Source organism: Nestor notabilis, unplaced genomic scaffold, assembly GCF_000696875.1.
Source record: "Nestor notabilis isolate BGI_N333 unplaced genomic scaffold, ASM69687v1 scaffold1029, whole genome shotgun sequence".
In the NCBI taxonomy this organism is placed as follows: Eukaryota; Metazoa; Chordata; class Aves; order Psittaciformes; family Psittacidae; genus Nestor; species Nestor notabilis.
Window position 1 is genome coordinate 39425 of NW_009942111.1, and position 16185 is coordinate 55609.

At 39.7% G+C, this 16185-nt stretch overlaps 2 protein-coding genes across 2 annotated transcripts in view; one reads left to right on the forward strand and one right to left on the reverse strand.

Annotated features, from left to right (window-relative positions):
* The window catches only part of STK24 (serine/threonine kinase 24), a 35814-nt gene extending 28872 nt beyond the window's left edge, over positions 1–6942 (forward strand). The window contains exons 5-10 of the mRNA XM_010021218.1: positions 333–518; positions 793–938; positions 3117–3240; positions 4087–4155; positions 5822–5958; positions 6375–6942. Of these exons, the coding sequence (XP_010019520.1) occupies positions 333–518; positions 793–938; positions 3117–3240; positions 4087–4155; positions 5822–5958; positions 6375–6411 (699 nt within the window). The 3' untranslated portion in view covers positions 6412–6942. The remainder of the gene's footprint in view (positions 1–332; positions 519–792; positions 939–3116; positions 3241–4086; positions 4156–5821; positions 5959–6374) is intronic.
* Positions 6943–13565: 6623 nt separating this feature from the next.
* FARP1 (FERM, RhoGEF (ARHGEF) and pleckstrin domain protein 1 (chondrocyte-derived)) overlaps positions 13566–16185 on the reverse strand; it is a gene marked incomplete at its 5' end in the record, with an annotated part of 55949 nt that continues 53329 nt past the window's right edge. The window contains 2 exons of the mRNA XM_010021219.1: positions 13566–14512; positions 15612–15763. Of these exons, the coding sequence (XP_010019521.1) occupies positions 14431–14512; positions 15612–15763 (234 nt within the window). The remainder of the gene's footprint in view (positions 14513–15611; positions 15764–16185) is intronic.

The window sequence follows — 16185 nt, forward strand, 5'->3', positions numbered from 1 at the left end:
TCTGGCTTTGTGCTAGGCAATAAAACTAGGGGGAGGTGGGCCAGGCAGTTACTGCCTGCAGAATGGCTGGGCGGTGGGCAGCTGGTGATGAGCAATTGCTTTCATTTGCATCACTTGTCTGTCTTGGGTCTTATTTACCTCTCTTTGTTGTTTTCCTTCTCACTACAAATTATATTATTATTACTCCCATTGTTAATTTATTATTTATTAAACTGTTCTTAGCCCTTGAGTTTCCTCACTTTTACCCTTCCAGTTCTCTTTCCCCTCATCTCACTGAGAGGAGAGCAAACGATTCTCCAACCTTAATCTTAACAGCCTTTTGTTTCTTACAGGCAGATATCTGGTCATTAGGCATAACAGCCATAGAACTTGCAAAAGGAGAACCACCTCATTCAGAATTGCATCCAATGAAGGTTTTGTTCCTCATTCCTAAGAACAATCCCCCAACACTGGAAGGAAACTTCAGTAAATCCCTCAAGGAATTTGTTGAGGCCTGCTTAAACAAGGACCCAAGCTTTGTGAGTTTCATCTGTTTGTCAATGTATACTAGGGAACGTGACTGGTTTACATGAATTACATGAAAAAGTGCAGTTCAGTTTTTCTAATATGGGGCAACATATTCAGCAGCAGCATTGTGGTTTGGTTTTTTCTTTTTTGATTTTTGGTACTCTTCATATTTAAAATCTCATTTCTATCATGACTTAAGTCTGGATTTCTTAATGTTTTTGCAGGGAGTCACTTAGCACTCTCAAATGCAGTAAAGAAATATTATTTTCTTTTTCTTTTTTTAAGAGACCTACTGCAAAAGAGCTCTTAAAACACAAATTTATTTTACGAAACTCAAAGAAAACTTCCTACCTGGCTGACCTTATCGATAGGCACAAGAGATGGAAAGCTGAGCAAAGTCATGACGACTCCAGTTCTGATGACTCAGATACGTAAGTCTGAGTTTTTAAAATATCCTCAGTAAATATAGGAGCCAAGTAGTTATTTTTAGCACGTACGTTTCTGTGTTCTGTTATTTACAGCTTTTCAGCTTAGCATCCTTGGAAAAGTAATGAAATCTTGATTTCAGTATTGCAAGGGATGTCATGCAAGTCACAGTTACTGAGAGCAATTCTGCCCCACAAATACCTTCTCTTTTATTTAGGGACTAGGGTCCTTCCCAGACATAAGGCCAACTGTTATTCCTGTTGTGCAGAAGGTGGGCTTCACCCTGCGTGGCCAAGTAGCAGTGTGCACGTGCACTGTGCTGTGTGTGCCTGTGGTCACCTAGGGAAGGGAGTTGTCTCTGTGGTGGCAGGTTGTCCCTCATTTTGGCTACCTCAGTAAAGAGGCAGAAGCATATTCTTGCATATAAGAGGGAGTTAGTGGACAGTACTTCCCTGATAGTGGGGTTTCGTGGTGCAAACCGTATTACCTAGGTTTTTCAATGGGAGGTTTTTACTCTCCTTCCAGGAAGGCTGGCTGTTACAGCACACAGTCATGAAATGTCAAATTATTTATTGAAAAAGGGGAAATGTTGTAAATATTCCCAGATTTCTTTCCTTTGTAAGTTTTCCTTCTCTCCATCAAATTTTGTTGGACGTGTTCAACAGGTTCATGTGTTTCCTTAGGAAACCAAGTTACAAATAATTATGACTCAACTAACTTTTAATTTTGTTGGTCTAAGAGTAATTTTTAAAATAGTGGGTATCATCAGATCACATACTTCTGAAAATCAAGTGAAGGGATTGCCACAATTTATTCACAAATGGATTAAATTCCTCATAATAAAGAAAATGCAACTATTCTCTGCAGTTCCAGCCTGTGTGCTAATGGCAAGCATCAGCCTGGTTATGATTTCTTGGCTGCTATTACAGCTGTGTATTTGTCCTATGTTAATAATAGCTTCATGCCTTCCAGTGATCACAGTTCCAGCCCCAAACCATGTCTGAGTTGGAAGGTAAATTACTAATCCTAAAACTGATTTCAGATCAGTTACTAACTGAGCTGTGAGGTTACAGTTCATGTTCTGTGGAATATCAGCTTTTACAGCTTGTCGTAGGAGAGTAGTGGAACTAGAATGGTTCTTAAGTGCTTATGAGGCAATTTCATGTTATGTCTAAGCCTGCTTTCCCTTCCTCCGCTTTCACAGCAGCTCTTGTATTAAGTGTTACAAAAGAATGAGTTGATTTGGCATGCTGGAATACTGATTTCCCAAACTGATAAGTATTTCTCTATTGGATCGAGTTATTAGAGCTAATGTACACAAGGCAGGTAGAACTGCCTCTTTCAGTGACTTTCTTTCAGTGAAGTTCCATGTGACTTCAAGCAGAAATCTTGGGGAGTTTTCTTACACTGATCACATGCTTTTTGACTTGCTCTAAATACTTTTTGTACAACCCTTTTAATTGGTAGTTTTCTTGGAAATCACTTTGAATTCACAGATCAGCCAGAAATGACCTTAGAGAAGGATGTTATGGTAATGAGAGGATAAATGTAATGTGGTGATTGATTAGTGTCAGCATAAATATTCTTGTTCTTTTAACTAGCACAAGTTACAGTAAAAATTACCGTTATCCACAAAAAATGAGGCAAAAGATGGGCTTTTTTTGTGGTGATCTAGTTTAAAGCCTGTGCTTTTTAGGCAATTTCTTTTAAGAGGGAAATTTACCTTGCTAATGGGCTGGGGATGAACTATCATCTTCCTCAAAGGTATTCTAAGTTAGAGTCTTTACTGGTTTTTTTTAAGGCAAAAAAGGGAATTAAGTCTTCTGATTTTTCTCCCCTTCCCTAATGATTTGAGGTACTCTGCTAAAGCCAGTTTTCAGATAGCAATAAAACACTTCATGTTGTTTATGTAACTTGGGAAAATGTTTTAAATCCGTAAATCCCCTCTTTCTCTTTGAAGTTAATTTAACTTCTAGTGAAGTATCTTTGGTTTCATTTTTTTAGTTTTCATTTCCCCAAAAGACAAATTACTTTTCATGCTTGTCTTTGTACTTACTGGCTTGCACAACTGAATCCTGATTTTGGCCTTGACTGTAGTTTTTACGTTCAGCATGTATAATGAATGAAAATGGACAGTAAGGTGTAGGTAATAAAACTTTGTATTTGTTTTCCCTCCCTTGAAGTGAACAGGATGGCCAGGCTTCAGGTGGGAGTGATTCAGGAGAATGGATCTTTACAATAAGAGAAAAAGACCCCAAGAATCTAGAGAATGGAGCAGCCCAGCCTTCGGAGTTGCAAAGAAATAAGGTGCTCAAAATACTGACTACATTACACCAGGAGACACTTTTTGCTTTAATAATGTAGTGGGGTGACTTTTATTTTATACCTTTAAAAGCATTTAAATTGTAAAACTTTCAAAACTTTTGCTAAAAATGTATATTTATTCTACAGTTGCCTTTCACAAAACTTTGAGTAAGTCTTGATGTTTGAGTATTCTCTAATATGTCCTTGGTCTGTAGCTTGTGAAATGTTGGCACTGGAGGAAGACCAGGCAATATTTTGTTTTTAAAAATCTTCCTTTTGTAAAGTAAACTTAAACCAATACAGTATAAAGCTAGGGGCTTGGGGGAAGGCCTTCTGGTCTCTTAGGAAAAAAGACTGCAATGTAGCAAAGATAGGATGTGCATGTGTCCAAAACCTAAAAAACCCAAACAACCATAAAAACCCCCAACAAAACCCACCAGCAACAGCCCCCCCAAAATATACCCCAAGCCAGACTAAGGGATGCTTAGGAGTTCCTCCATCATATTTTCTGCAGCCCATGTAGCTAGGGCAGGTGGTTGCTACCCTGGCTGTGAAAATTCTGTGTGTGTGCTCTTATTAGAACTGAAGAAGTACAAGAAAAATATTGTATGATATGGGAGGAGCCTAGTAAATACTGGCATGCCTGTGATTTAGTACCTGCTCAGTAGGATTGTGCACATGGGTGTTGGGTTTTGTCTTTTTAATTTTGAGCTTACATGTGTTTGGGGTGCTGTAGCCTCAAATAACTGTAGCATGTTGGAACTACTTTTTTCTTTAATTAGTAACAGAATATAATGAGGATGCTTTTCTCTGGAAATAAAATTGATCAGAATTTTGTTTTCTTGAAAGGAAAAGGATATCCCAAAGAGGCCTCTGTCCCAATGCCTGTCTACAGTTATATCCCCTTTATTTGCAGAGGTAAGTTATTGCTTTAAAGCTTAACTAACAGTTCCAGGATTTATGTCGCTGAAAAATAGAAAAATATGATGAATGACACCTAAGGTTTCTACAACCCATTTGGAACATAATGTGTTACAGCTTTAGCTGTACCCTTTGCTTTTATGCATGCCTGCCTTTGAGATCTTTGTTCTGTCATTCTCCTGTGTAGAGTGGAGAAACACTTTAAATGGGGATTTCTTTTTTTTGGCATTCTCCATTGCAGTTCTTTGTGTATTATCCACTTGCTTGCCTTGAGAATTTTCTTTCAATTCTCTACCCTTCCATCTTCCAGACATTTTTCTGGTTGCTGTGTGTCTCCTTTAAGTCTTCCTTCTCCTTTTCCAATACCAAGCATGATACAGGTCCTGCAGCCACTGTCTTTCACACTCCATCTTCTATTTTCATTCTTTCTCTGCTTTTCATTTTCTCATCACTATGCCCCTTATTGCATGATTTCTAGATATCTCTGCTCTGGCCTCTTCCTTCCCATGATATTGCTAAGTAGTTGCTCTGACATTCTTTACCTTTCTTGCTTCCTATCTTCATTTTCAAGGTCATTCTTTTAATTGCCATTTACTGATCCCTGTGGGTATATGATTCCTCAACACTGCTGCAGCAACGCAAACATTTTTCACTGCAGTCCTTATTCAAATTGCCACTTAATTTCATGTCTATAGCATGTAGAGGCTACAGAAATCTTTTTCCTCACACACATGTATGTATGTTGAATCTTTTCATGCTGTATGAGAAGACTCTTGGTCTGGTATCTGCTGTTCAGTTCACACTTTAGACTCCTCTTCCATGCAACTTCTGGAGGATAGCCACAACTTTCCCAAACCGTTCTGGAATCTCATTGCAGGGTTTCCTTTTTCTTACAGGCATGGTCACTGTCTCTGCTGTCTGGAGGAAGCCTTATGTTGTATTTTTCAGTGTTTCATTTATTTAGCATTCAAACCACAGATACCTGCACCATCGGGAATTATTGCTAGTTAAATTAGTGAGTTACTCCATGGATCCCCTCCAGAAAGAACAAAGCTGCCCATTCTAGCTTTTTGTCATCATGGAGGCGTCAAAGCTTTTGGCATAGAAAACCAACTACTCTCCCTCAGTAATCTTAGTGAGGCACTGAGACCTTCCCTCTCAGCCCTCAGTTCCTGGCTAATTGTGGGATCCTTTGCTTGGGGGGTGGGGCGAAAAATGAGAGAGTACTCGGGGTACCCTGTTAATAGAGTTGACAGGGTGAAAACATTTTGTATCAGGGCTTGCACAAGGGCACCTACAGTGTATACATACAGGTGTACAGGTATGTGTACTATAGTGAGTATGCATAAGCAGCACATCTTGACATTACACAGCTACCAGTAAATAGTGCCTGTAAATAGTGCATTTTTCTTAGAATACTTTCTAATTTTTCAATTGTGAACATGCTGAAAAGGATATGTGAGTGATGGAAGACTTGTGAAGATGAATGGCGTCCTGATAACTACTGCAAAGACTGACTTCAGGATGTGAGGGTGTATAATGAAAGTCAAATCCTGGCATTGTGAACACTGGTGGTCACTTCCTAACGAGCTTTTGCTTTATATTGCTTATAGAAATATTTATGAATCTCTTATTAATGTATCTCTTCCTGGTTTTCTTTCAGTTGAAAGAGAAGAGTGAAGTGTGTGGTGGTAACACAGATTCCATAGAAGAACTGAGACAGGCTATTTATTTAGCTGAGGAGGCTTGTCCAGGCATTGCAGATAATTTGGTGTCGCACCTTGTGCAGAGGCTTCAGAGGTAATGAAAATATTTCCCTAAGGGTTACAGAAAACTGCAGATTTGATTCTACAAATATTTGGCTAGTGTTAAATTGAAATAATTAATTTCTATTCAAAGAAAAGTAAGTGCTTGCTTCCACTGTGAGGGTGGTGAGATGCTGGCACAGAGAAGCTGTGGCTGCCCCCTCCCTGGCAGTGTTCAAGGCCAGGTTGGACGGGGCTTGGAGCAACCTGGTCTGGTGGAAGGTGTCCCTGCCCATGGCAGGGGGGTTGGAATGAGATGGTCTTCAAGGTCCCTTCCAACCCAAACCATTCTGTGGTTCTACGAAAAAGGCTGGAACTTCAGCAGCATTAAATGGAGTAACTTTCAGTTCCCAGTTGTTGCAGAATGCCTTTCTGAAAATCACATCAATAACTATTTATTTTCTCCTTCAGATACTCACTAGCTGGAGAAAGTACTTCATCCTACTGACCTCCTGTTCCTGACTTTTCTAAGATAACAGAAATCCCACAGTGTCTGCAGTGAAGGCGTACACCCTGATGTTGTTCTGCTCCTCAGTCATTGGAATGTCCTTTGGTGGAAGGACATTCCTAAATGTACAAGAGTGAAAAGGAAGTCTCTCGGATGGAGGCAGTCCTTTTCAGCTCCTTAAAGCTATAATTTTTTTAAAAATGATAATGCACATATTCCAGGGAGGTGACTTTTTGTAAAATCTGAAATGTATATTTAGGTTTGTGATAGAGAAATTGAAGATATTGAGAAACCTCAGGTATCTTGCTTTAAGAATTCCACTGGGAGATGGCGTATGTTGGAATCGTGTACAGATATGTATATAATGTCTTTTATAACTGAAAGCCTTTCAATGTGGATAAGGAATCACTGTGTACAAAATGGTAAAGTGCTTTTGTAGATAATGTTAGTGGGATAAATATTTGACGGGCCATAATTGAGTATTGCCTTGCCTTTATTACATGTAAATTTTGAATTCTGTGATGTGACTCTTGGTTTGATTTTGGTATGTGAAGGATTTGCTGTTGAAAGAGTTAATCCTGTACCATGGAACCTTCTACTAGTACCTCAGCAAAGACACAACTTTGTTCTGTTTCTCCAGTATTTCTTCCTTTTTAATCTATATTCTGAGCGTGACTTTCTAATTACGGTACTACTTCTGGTTGTTTTAATTCACCTTGTCTCTCAAAGCTTTAAGTTTAAATTATTGTTTTTCCTAAAGAATGAGCTCTTTTAGTTTTTCAGTTTTAAATTGTGCCAATGCAAATTCCGAACACTATGTATTGTTCAATTTTAGTAATCGGTGTTTGTGAAGCCTGTAGTGAAGTTCAGATACAATCTTCTTTTCACCTGACCATGTTTGAATGCTCATGCAAATAAATTTTTATTACCTTCATTTATTCTGAAATATCTCCTTCAGATGTTGGCTCTGAGCTCTGAGGCAGTGGCAAGTATTCCTTCATCATGCCTACTTTTGTCATTAAAATGAATGTCTCTCAGTGTAAAGGAAAAATTATCCATAGACTCAATATTCGGTCTTGCTGCCTAAATCTGTGTATCTCTTTACTGAAAGTGATGGATATCAGACAGAAAGGCTTCAGAGCTGAGCCTGAATGGTGTATGCTGTGTCCTGTAACAGCAAATCTTGAGATTTCCACTGTTCCGTGAGGGCTCCTAGTAGCTGACTTAACATTTTATAGTTCTTGGGAACAGTAACACTAGTGATACACACTGCTGACCGGACAGCATTTTTGTTTTCACAGTATTACCCTAGGTTCATCTTGGTTTTTTTTACCAAGGCTGTATTCAGGTGCTGCTTATTCTTGTAGCTAGGAGAGCTTTTTTGCCTTGTTTTTAATGAAGAAATTGATGGCTTTATGTTTTGCATGACAGTGAGGTAACTTAACTGGTTAATTAAAAAAACTATATGAATTTTGGAACAGAAAGGATTAAAACTTTTTAAAAGTACAGCTGTATCTACCTGCTTTGGTGCAAAAAACCCCAGGTTCTCTAAGCAGTCTGGAAGCTGGTGAGGTGTCCTTGCAGAGCTTCATCTCACCCTCATTCTATGCATATTAATAGCCTTAATTATTAATGTAATAATTTAACAGTATGAGGACACTGAAGCTATGAACTTCTGACCTGCTTGAAACAAGTTTGAAGAAATGAGTGGACGTGTGCTTGCTCTAACCAGTGTTCTTTTTTAGACACAAGACGGTTGACAGCATGAGGGTAGTGGTTTTCCTTTATGGCTGCATGGATTTAAGGTAAACTGAACAATGCCTAAGTTTGAGCAATGTTTTATAACTCCTCTTTAATTAATATCTTTAAATATGTTGGCTTGTGTGCTCTTAAACGTTAAGGTTAGGCTTTACCCTCGAGGAAGCAAATTTAGCTCTGCTGTTGCGAAATGGGCACCTGAATACAGTGCCATGGGAAACTTGCCCGTGACATCTCAGTAACAGAACATTCAGCCCTTCAGTAAATACGTGCTGTTACAGCATACAGAGACAAATTGATATGTTTGCATTTGAAATACAGGTAGATTAACAGAAGCTTTTCTCCGGTCGTCTGTTCCTATGAGCATTTTAAATTAAAGTGAGCGCACCTGGAGATGCACAGAGCTCAGAGATTTAGTGTGGAAGTTAAATTTACGGTGCTGGCTGAAACATCAGTTTCTCAATTAGAAAATTAAATGAAATTGCAGCGTATGCTCTTTCTGAACAATCATTTGAAAAGTTATACACACATTTATTGTTTGAGTTGCGTTTCAGTTGTGTTCCAGGACTGTGTGTTGAGGAAATACTTCTCAGAGTAGCTTGTGGCAGAATTTGCTTGGTAAATGCGTCCCTTGGTTTGGGAGCTTAAGATGCGTAAGAGCTACAGCAAGGGCAATTGGCTGGAAGGCTGGGACATTTAGGAAAAGACAAGACCTCATTTATGGTAGAGATGTGTATTTTTATATGTAATATATAGGTTATTTAAATATAGACTATCTTAAACTGAGATCCACTGAAAAAAAGTGTGCTTTAGCTTGAATGTAAAATCACAATAATTTGCTTTGGAAAGTACTGATGCTTTAAAAATTGGATCTATACTGGTAACAGAAGGGGAGCTTTGTTTGAAAGAAGCCTGGCCTCAGTTTCTGAGAGAAAAAGAAGCGTGTTGATATTTTAAGAGGTTATTTTATGCTAAAATCATGTCTGTGTTATAATGTTGCACTGATGATTTTTCTGTGCAGGTAGTACTTCACTTAGTCTTGAATATATTAAGCAACAAGCTAGCCCTATTTATGCAAACATTTAAATTAATGGCACTGCTTATTTTGTCAGGGATTTCCAGATTAGGCATTAAATAAACTCCCTGTTTAAAGAAAATAAAATCAGTCATTTGAACTGAAGGCTTGCTTTTTGTAAGTATCAGATGTGTAATCTATTTTTTTAACTTAATTTTCCTTGCAGTTGCACTTTGTTGATCACCAGTTTACTACAGGACGATGGCATGATCGCTGTCATTCTGAATGCTTTTAATGTACTAACAGACCAGCTCTTCCTCTGAAGAGCCACGGTTCCTTTGCAGCTCTAAACATTTTGGTCCATCCACATCGGTATGGACAGATGAACCAGTTACTGAGAAATGATTTACCTGTGGTGTTGCACCCTTGTGGTACAGGGGGAAGGTAAGAGTGTGTGCGTCGGCACTTACCTGCAAAGCAGTTACTACTGTGAGTTCCTGTCCTCCTCTATCCACTGTAACTCCTTCATCTGCCTCTGCTTTCAGTGTGCTTGTGAAATGTTTAGCTCTTACTACTTCATGTGGCATTCTGTGTTATTTTTTTAAACAACATGGTACCAGTATGTACTAGTTTTACATTAGCCTTACTTTTAAGGAAGCTTATTTTTGCCTTCAAATATGTCACTGCTGGAACATTACCAGAATTGCTAAGAAGCACGGGGATAACGCAAGGATCAGTACAATCGCAGATTATTTTTCTAAGTTGCTGGGGAGGAGCTTGAAGTATAGCACAAACCTGAAAGCTTGCTCTTTTTAACTGTATTTTGCAGATGTGTGAGCATCTGCAGTGGACAAAGTGTCTGCAATGGTTTCCTGCCTTCTTGGAAAGCATGATTACAGAGGACGATTCCAGTGTGTATCTGGTTTTCTGTAATATTGCTGTCTGTTTATAACCGTGTATTTAAGTTTTACTTCTGTCACTCTACACCAACATAATAAAACTTGTAAACTACATGACCTAGAAATAAAGAAGGAAAAAATTAATGAAATTTTGCCATCTGAGTGGTCAGTAAGATGAGATTTGGGGCTCTCCTCCCAGAAGGGGATGCTCCTGCGGGGTTCTACCTCAGCTACTGCCCTTGTGTTGGTAATGGTAAGCAGAAAGGTTATAAATTGGTGATCAGGTTTTAGCTGTAATAATCTTAGAATTTGTACAAGACAAAACTCTTGTATAAACTCAAACAACACTTTCTGAACATCGAGAATGTTTTTTGCCATGGGGAAATTTAATAAGCTTATTTCTGACAGATGGTCTAGCCATGTAAGAAGTTCAGTTTCTTGATTAAGGTGTTTGTTTTTCTATCATCTCCACACATGAGTGACTGCCAGTGTACTGTTTGGGTTAAATATGTGCAGCTCTGTATTATGGTTTGTCCTGTAGCAAGACAATGTGCCCATTTACAGAGGCCAACAATTTAAAACCTGCTTCATATTCCCCGTCCTGCCAGCCTAGTGACACCGATGAAGAGCTTGTTGCATTAATGGAACCCCAAATACTGTGTCGTAACCTGTGACAAACTGTGTGACAGCTGCACTCCTGTAATTGCATTTCATTACCATCTTCTGCTGTTCAAAACTGTGTGTGTGCCATGGGGCCATTTTTACTTTCTCCACCAACTTTCCTGTGTCCCTGGTGGAGAGGTGGGGAGGGAGATATCAGTGTGCTCTAGCAACTGCTGTGCCCCTGTACGGCCATGCCTATGGCTTGAGAGAGAAGACCACATAATTGGTCCTCTATAAAAGGAAAAATGTTCAAAAATGGGGCTTCTCAGGTTGTGCTTGTTCCTCTGTTTTGTTCTTGGCTGATGGAATAGGAGGATACTAGTTTTGTCTCTCTCCTTGCAAGTCCTTTTTTTCTCTCTAGTCGGAGACCTTTATCCGGATTTCTGCAATCACAGCATCCTTTTCTTTGCCTGCTCACTTGTCTTTCAGTCTGTCATTTTCAGCAGCCTTCAGCTGAATTTATGAAGGCATTGACACCTCAACAGTGTTTAATTAAAATTTTGTGACAATAGGTAGACCAGAGGTATAGTGATAAATAGTCACGTCTTAATGGACATTAAGTTGGACAGCAAAGAAATGACGGAGCTGTTTAGTCTTGTGGAAGAAAATCCCCAGGAGTCAGGCTTTGCTGAGCCCACTGTGTGTGCTGCAATTTCCTAAGGTAATAAGGCTCCTGGTTTGCTTTTATTTGTTATTTGAAGAAGAAACTGATTATTCATGGTAAGTAATAACAGCACCAAGAGTAAATGTCTTAGTGACCGGTTAGAGGTTTTCCCACTGCTGCAACAGGAAACCTGTATTTAGTCTTGGCTGCTCCCCAGGCACACACTGTGGCCTGCCTCTCTTCATGCTCCATGAGATGGGATGACCAGCAGCATGCTGTGAATTAGGGTTCAAAGCAAGTGCTTAAGTCTCACGGCTTTATAGTAAACTACAAGTTTTATTCATACATGTAGACTTCAACTGATTGTAAGATACGACTGTGAAGACAGTTGCCTTTACTCTCTTACTGTTCTCTTTCAGTTTGGGGTTAACGTTAGGAATAAAGAACTAGGAAAATGCTGACAAATGAGGGCAGTTCACCTGGGACCATTTAAAAAAAATTAGGAGTTACTCAGGTACAGAAGGAAGAAGAAAATCTTATTTAGAACTTATTTTCTATAGAAAAAAAAACCTAATACTTTTTGGTGAATCTCCTGAATCAGGTGCATCCTCTGACATTGCAGCCACAGACTAGCTCTGTTCTCATGATAAACTGAACTGTATCTTGATCCTTGCCTTAAGAGTAACCTGATTGCCTTTTTTATTTTGATGCTCAGAATAAACGACTGCAGCAGATGATACAGGGGTAACGAAAATTGTAGCCAACAAGCCCCTGTGATGTAAAATAAAGTATTAAGGGCATGACCCTCAATAGACTTTCCATCAAGACAAAAGAATCTTTTCACTGTTGTAGCTAACAATGATGTGGGATGTAGCTTCTAGGGCTTTGCAGGTATTACTTCACAGCTCAGTAATAATTTTTTCTGGGGGAACACAAGGCCTGCAGCCCCTTGCTGTACTTCACAGCCAGCAACATGTGCTGTTGCTTCTCTACTTCTGTTTTTCCAGGCCTGCACGATGTTGCCAAGTTGCTGTTAATTTCTGCTGTGAGCTGTCGCTGTCTCATCACTGTATAGCACCTTGTTCATGTTCCCAGTTGGTGCTGAAGTGCTCCAGTTCCTGGATGTTGTTGGTATGCTGAGGCTGTGGAACTCACTTGCTTTGGCCCTACAAAACAAGGTTGCAGACTTGGAATGGACAAGTCACTGGGACCTGCCAACAGCAAAAAAGGTCTTCAGATCTTTCTACAAACGTGCTAAGTTTGTCCTTCATGTCACAGACAGAGGTGATGCCGTAGGGTAGATGTGATCATTATGTCTATACTGATGAGGGGAAACAGCTTAGGGAGCAGAGCAACTGCAACAAGTTACCTGCCCAGGAGTGGGAAGGTTTCCACACAGCCAAAGGAAGTATGAGGAAATCCTTGTTTCCCTTTGCTGGGGGTCTTGCAGTTGGCCATGGGGGCTGCTGCTTGTCCTAAGGGGTTAGGAGCCCTCCCTCTCCCTGGATAGGAGTCTGCATGTATCTTTCTTTGAGGGGCATGGGGGACACAAAGAAGGCTATGCCATCTCAAAACAGGAATAGGTATGATCATATTGTGAGGTATTTTATTCCCTTTTGTTGCGAGCAAAGCTGTCAGCCATTTTATACATCGCACATAGCTAAAGCCATTAACAAAGCAAAGAGCCAGATGAAGAGAAAGTAGGGGTAGAATAGTCCCAGCTTCATTTCCCACAGCCAGGCCGCTCTGCCTAGCTCTGTCTCCTCAGAGGCCCCTAATGGGGATAGGTGCATTTCCACCATGTTGAACTTGTGTTCATGGGAGTTTTATATCCCCCTCATGACAAGGTGTTTCCTTAAACATAAGGCGAAGCATCTAAGCAATAGCAGACACTTTGCGCTGCCAAACTTCTGAGGGGGGCAACAGCTTATCCAAACTGGGGTGTTTGTTAGCTAATGGTAAAGCTGGGTCTGTGGAATGGGTGAAATTGCCACTCTCTCTGCATGCTGAGCACCAGAGGAGAGAGGGAGAGACTGAAACTCCAACCAGAAACTTAAAAGTTATGCCAGGAGGTGCAGCAGGCAGGATAAAAACCTGGGGCTTCAGGGGTACCCTCAGCTTACAGCATATGCATTACCAAAACACTCTTCCAAATCAATCACAAATAGCTGCAGTTCTCATAGCATACAGGTTTTCTTTCAAACAGACAGCAGAATGTCACCACAGCCTTTAATTTCTTCTTGTACATACCATTCACAGTACATTATCAGCCCAAATAATATTGCACTGGATTATTCTAAAAAGATTCCATCTTGCAAGTAGTATTCACTTTTCAAAGCCAACAGATGAACAGTTTGGTCAACTTGCACCAAGAAAAGGGTTAGATAAGAATCCTATACTTTATTTATACCACGTGGATTTGTAACCCCGAAGGGAAATGAGAAGGAGCTGTAAACTGTTTCCTTGTTAAAGATAGAAAATTAGTAATTCCTTGCTGATTAAATGTAGAAAGACTGGGGAAAAAGATGAAATCTGAAAGTTACCTCATTCCTGTTAGACTGCTTGCTGTATATATAATTATATTCTATACTGTGAAAGTCCATCTACATTTAAAAATCCAGCAGTCTACAGATTAACATGGTAAAAAAAAATAATATATTTTTATGAAAAGAGAAGAAATAGTGTTTGCCTCAGAGGAGAAAGTGTTCAGACTGTGAAGTCATCTTTTCTTTTTGTTTTAGGTGCAATCTTTGAGGCAACAAAATGTCTTTTGGCATTTGGCACTCTAATAAGGACAATATTTTAATACTGGCACAAGCTAAAAACAGCACAGAATGACAAAATACAAGACATGAAACGAACCGCAGCCACTGGGATGATGGTACGCGAGCCTGAACATACGGAGAACTTAAACAGTTTTGCCGAGGAATTGTGATGGTTCTGCAAAACGATACTGATTTTCGTTTCTTTGCTTTTACCAAAGTGTAAGTTTTCCTAAACTTGGAGGGAGACAAGAGTTTCAAACGTCCTCTAGAAAAACAGCAGCTGCTGGACAATCAACACGGCGGCTTGTTTAGCCATCAATAGGCATGAGGCTCTTTATGACTCAGAGCTCGGGTGCGAGAGGCAGAGGTGGTGGCACTTCGGATCACTTCCATCCATCTGGGAGTAGGCCCGAGGAGAGACAAGCAAAAGAATGGTCAAATCCTAAGGATAGATTTCTTGAAAGATACAGTCTGCACTACCAGTTGGACAGAGTTCTATTTCCAGTGCCTACAGGAGCATCTCGCTTGCTAATTCACTCCTAAGTCTAGCTGAAGGCAAGAGGATCTAGATCCAAGTGACCACCAAATGCATACACAAAAGGAGGTATAAAGCCCCAAAAATTCATGAACTTAGGGTTTTACTCATTCTGCAGACACCCAGTCTCCTTTGCTTTTTTTCTGGATTGTCCAAGTGATGAGCAGTCATTACCAGCCACTCCTCATTCTAGAGTGAAAAATGTAATTCAGCTGCAGTTCCTGCTTCTTTTTCCTAGAATTGAGAAAGGGCTTTTTTGCTTTTCCCTATTCTACTCATCTATTCAATCATCCCTTTCCCACAATTTGCCTAATTTATACTTTTAGACTGACATGGCTAAAACTTCAAAATAGCTTTCTTCAATAAGAGACGACATTAAGGTTTTTGGCATGTTAAATGTGTCATATAAAAGAGTTATATTAGTTCTCAGTATGAACAACCTCAAACTGCCATTTAGGAGGAGCGATGTCTGTTTCCTGGCTTTCCATGCATCTGAAATTCAGTGGGAGGTGTAAAAATTCCATGCTGAAGTGGCATAAACACATTGTAAGAGTTTTATTTCAGGCGTGGATTTTTCCATCCAGTTGCACCAGAGGGAGTGAAGTTATTCTGAACAGTCCTGTATACTGGAAGAGTCCTGTGATCTGTTTACGTGCTTGCTGAAGTGTGAGGCGCAGAGCCAGCCTGATCAATTTTGACTGGGTAATTCCTGTCTTGTAGTGATTACTGTCACAGCCATCACATCATCAAACCCAACCACTTGGTTCTAGAGTTGCCAATCAGGTTGAAAACATCTTCTGAATTTTAAAGGGTTCTTTCTCTCGTGCTGAACTACGTGCCTGTATTACTGAATCAATTTACTAAACTTCCATTCTACTCATCTTATTTGGAATCTGCTAAACATCTACTACTCTCCTGGAATTTTACAAACTTCCCCCTCACAGAAGACCGACTTACTTACCTTTCAAACGTGTATTCACTTTCAGCCCTGAAGTAGTACACATGGGACTTGAAATGTAGCTTGAACACATAATCTTTGTGAATGTTTTCAGATTCGGAAGGGATGGTAAGTGAATATCCCAATAAAGGAAGGCTGGCTAAAGGATGATTGTCCTGAAAAGAAATGATAGAAAATGCTGTGACGTCAAATGCTCTGGAGTAAAGAGAGCACACAAAATGGAAGACAGATACACACTCATTTAAAGTTCATCATCGTGTTTCCACACGTACTTTAAAATATACCAGCTTTATACAATCACACTGAACTTAATTGTCTGGTAGTTTCAGCTTACCCATCTTTATAGACCCTTCTCACAGAGATCTGCTGCAGGCTGATCCCATCACTATTTCCTTATAAGTTGTCCGAAATCTCAAACATTCACTACTTTCAAGCTAAAAGCTAAAGCCCTATCAGTTGTCAGCAGCAGCACAGCATGCATGTTCACTGGAACTGCAAAGTGAAAAATTTCTTCCTAATATCTTACCTAAATCTCCCTTCTTTCAGTTTAAAACCATTTCCTCATATCCTATCCCTA